Source organism: Corvus brachyrhynchos, unplaced genomic scaffold (genome assembly GCF_000691975.1).
Source record: "Corvus brachyrhynchos isolate BGI_N302 unplaced genomic scaffold, ASM69197v1 scaffold948, whole genome shotgun sequence".
In the NCBI taxonomy this organism is placed as follows: Eukaryota; Metazoa; Chordata; class Aves; order Passeriformes; family Corvidae; genus Corvus; species Corvus brachyrhynchos.
In genome coordinates, this window is record NW_008239567.1 from 12,798 (window position 1) to 16,245 (window position 3,448).

The following is a 3,448-nucleotide window of genomic DNA, read 5'->3' on the forward strand; positions in this document are numbered from 1 at the left end:
AGCAGGAATCAAGGAATTCCCACTTCCAGCACAAATCCAAGGAATTCCGGCGTCTTCCCGCAGGAAAAACGAGGGATTCCTGTTTCCCGGGATTTTTGGAACTCTTTTTTCCCCTGAATCCGCCACCCACCGCTGGGAAAGGACGGGAACACCGGATCCGGGAGCTCCTTTGGAATTTCGAAGGAGACGGGAAGAAGAACAAAGCGGGGACGACGAATTCCTAATGGGAAAAATTCCTTGGAAGAAGCATCCAGGAATCCGGGAAGTCTCCGTCAGGACCCGGAATGACGACATTCCCAAGGTTTCTGGAGCTCTGGGAACGCTTGGAAAACGCTCCCAGGGATGGGGGTGGGAATTTTGGGATTTCTGTGCAGGGTCTGGAGTTGGATCGATGATCCCGGCGGATCCCGCTGTGGATATTCCGTGATTCCCATCTCCCATCCAAAATCTCCCTTCGTGCCCTTTCCCGGGAATGTCGGAACTCCGGGAAGGGATGGAACCATTCCCAAGGTCTCCATTCCCATTCCCGACCCCTCACCGGGAATATTCCCAACCTCTTCCCAAGTCCCCAGAGGGTCTGGAGTTGGATCGATGATCCCGGCGGATCCCGCTGTGGATATTCCGTGATTCCCATCTCCCATCCAAAATCTCCCTTCGTGCCCTTTCCCGGGAATGTCGGAACTCCGGGAAGGGATGGAACCATTCCCAAGGTCTCCATTCCCATTCCCGACCCCTCACCGGGAATATTCCCAACCTCTTCCCAAGTCCCCAGGGCCGGACACTTCCATAGGGAAAGTTCTGCTCCGGGAAAGGCTTTATTGAGGGGGAAAAACGGCTCCGGAATTCGGGAATGGGGTCCGCAATCCAGATCCTTCTTTCCATGGATTTGGGATACCAGGATTGGGATCTGGAGGGATCCACATGGAAATATTCCCGCTGGGAATGGGGTCCCCAGTCCAGATCCCTCTTTCCATGGATTTGCTCCTCATCCAGGAATGCTGGGATTCAGGAGAGTTCGGGAAAGGGATGGGACAAGGAATGGATTTGGGATCCCGGGATCGGGATCTAGAGGGATCCACATGGAAATATTCCCAGTGGGAATGGGGTCCCCAATCCAGATCTCTCTTTCCATGGATTTGGGATCCTGGGATTGGGATCTAGAGGGATCCACATGGAAATATTCCCGGTGGGAATGGGGTCTCCAAGGCAGATCCCTCTTTCCATGGATTTGGGATCCTGGGATTGGGATCTAGAGGGATCCACATGGAAATATTCCCGGTGGGAATGGGGTCTCCAAGGCAGATCCCTCTTTCCATGGATTTGGGATCCTGGGATTGGGATCTAGAGGGATCCACATGGAAATATTCCCGGTGGGAATGGGGTCTCCAAGGCAGATCCCTCTTTCCATGGATTTGGGATCCTGGGATTGGGATCTAGAGGGATCCACATGGAAATATTCCAGTGGGAATGGGGTCTCCAATCCAGATCTCTCTTTCCATGGATTTCCTCCTCATCCAGGGAATCCCAGGCTGGAGGGGATCCTGGAAAGGGCTGGGACAAGGAGTGGATTTGGGATCCCAGGATTGGGATCTAGGGGGATCCCAGTGCTCAGATTCCCGGTGGGAATGGGGTCCCCAAGGGAGATCCCTCTTTCCATGGATTTGGGATCCCAGGATTGGGAATGGGGTCGCCAATCCAGATCCATCATTCCATGGATTTGGGATCCTGGGATCAGGATCTAGAGGGATCCACATGGAAATTCCGCGGAATTCCGGAAGACCGGCACGACATTCCGCAGGAGCCGCGGGTTTCCCGGGAACCTTTCCAGGCCCTTCGGAGCCTGGAATTGGCTCCGGGATCAGAGCAAATCCTTGGCCCTGCCAGGACATGAGGATACAGCCCGGTGGGAGCGGGAATTCCGGGATTTTCCAAGGATTTGGGGCCGCTTTTTTCCGTCGTCAGTAGAAGACCTTTTCCAGGTAGGCGTTCAGGAAGATCCCGGTGGGATCCAGCTTCTCCCGGATGGCGCAGAATTTCGGGAAGGCCGGATACATCTTCTCCAAATCCTTCCGGGTGCAGCTGTGAGCCTGCGGGAGACGGAGGATCCCGGAGGGAATTCCCAACACCGGGAATGCGCTGGGAATCCCCCCGTGGAACCCCCAGGAGCTCCATCCCCAAGGAAAGCGGGAAAATTCGGGATCCGGAGGCATCCGGCTCCCTCTGGATGTGGGATGGGGGTCGTTCCCTGATCCCAAAGGCCTTTCCCGAGGGAAATTCCCGGTTTTCCGGTACCTTGGCCCAGTGGGGTCTCCCGCCGTGTTTCTTCATGATTCTCTCGTAGGTCCGCCAATATTCCAGCCTGGGAATGTCTTTTCCATAGGGCCTGGAGAGCGGGATCGGGAAGCAGCAGCAGCCGGGAAAGGGGGATGGGCACGGCTGGGAAATGGCCCTCGGGAAAAGGAGAATCCCGGGAATCCGTCCCGTGGGGTTGGGGGATGCTGGGAGCCCGGGAAAGGGATGGATTCGGGATCGTGGGATGGGGATCTGGAGGGATCCACAGGGAAATATTCCAGGGGGGAATGGGGTCCCCAATACAGATCCCGCTTTCCATGGATTTGCTCCTCATCCAGGGAATCCTGGGGCTGGAGGAGATCCCCGGAAAGGGCTGGGACAAGGAATGGATTTGCGACCCTGGGATCAGGATCTAGAGGGATCCACATGGAAATATTCCAGGTGGGAATGGGGTCCCCAAGGGAGATCCCTCTTTGCATGGATTTGGGATCCCAAGATTGGGAATGGGGTCCCCAATCCAGATCCCTCTTTCCATGGATTTGGGATCCTGGGATTGGGATCTAGAGGGATCCACATGGAAATATTCCAGGTGGGAATGGGGTCCCCAAGGGAGATCCCTCTTTGCATGGATTTGGGATCCCAAGATTGGGAATGGGGTCCCCAATCCAGATCCCTCTTTCCATGGATTTGCTCCTCATCCAGGGAATCCCGGGGCTGGAGGAGATCCCGGAAAGGGCTGGGACAAGGAATGGATTTGGGATCCTGGGATTGGGATGTGGAGGGATCCACATGGAAATATTCCAGGTGGGAATGGGGTCCCCAATCCAGATCCCTCTTTCCATGGATTTGGGACTCTGGGATCAGGATCTAGAGCGATCCACATGGAAATATTCCAGTGGGAATGGGGTCCCCAATCCAGATCTCTCTTTCCATGGATTTGCTCCTCATCCAGGGAATCCCGGGGCTGGAGGAGATCCCAGGAAAGGGCTGGGACAAGGAATGGATTTGGGATCCCAGGATCGGGATGTGGAGGGATCCCAGTGCTCAGATTCCCGGTGGGAATGGGGTCCCCAAGGGAGATCCCTCTTTCCATGGATTTGGGACCCTGGGATCGGGATCTAGAAGGATCCACATGGAAATATTCCAGTGGGAATGG

The 3,448-nt window shown here is 55.5% G+C and overlaps 1 protein-coding gene across 1 annotated transcript in view; it reads right to left on the bottom strand.

Moving 5' to 3' along the window:
* Window positions 1–796: 796 nt before the first annotated feature.
* Window positions 797–3,448, bottom strand: part of LOC103621060 (L-gulonolactone oxidase-like) — a 24,615-nt gene continuing 21,963 nt past the window's right edge. The window contains 2 exon segments of the mRNA XM_017742313.1: window positions 797–2,087; window positions 2,293–2,383. Coding sequence (XP_017597802.1) covers window positions 1,959–2,087; window positions 2,293–2,383 — 220 coding nt within the window. The 3' untranslated portion in view covers window positions 797–1,958.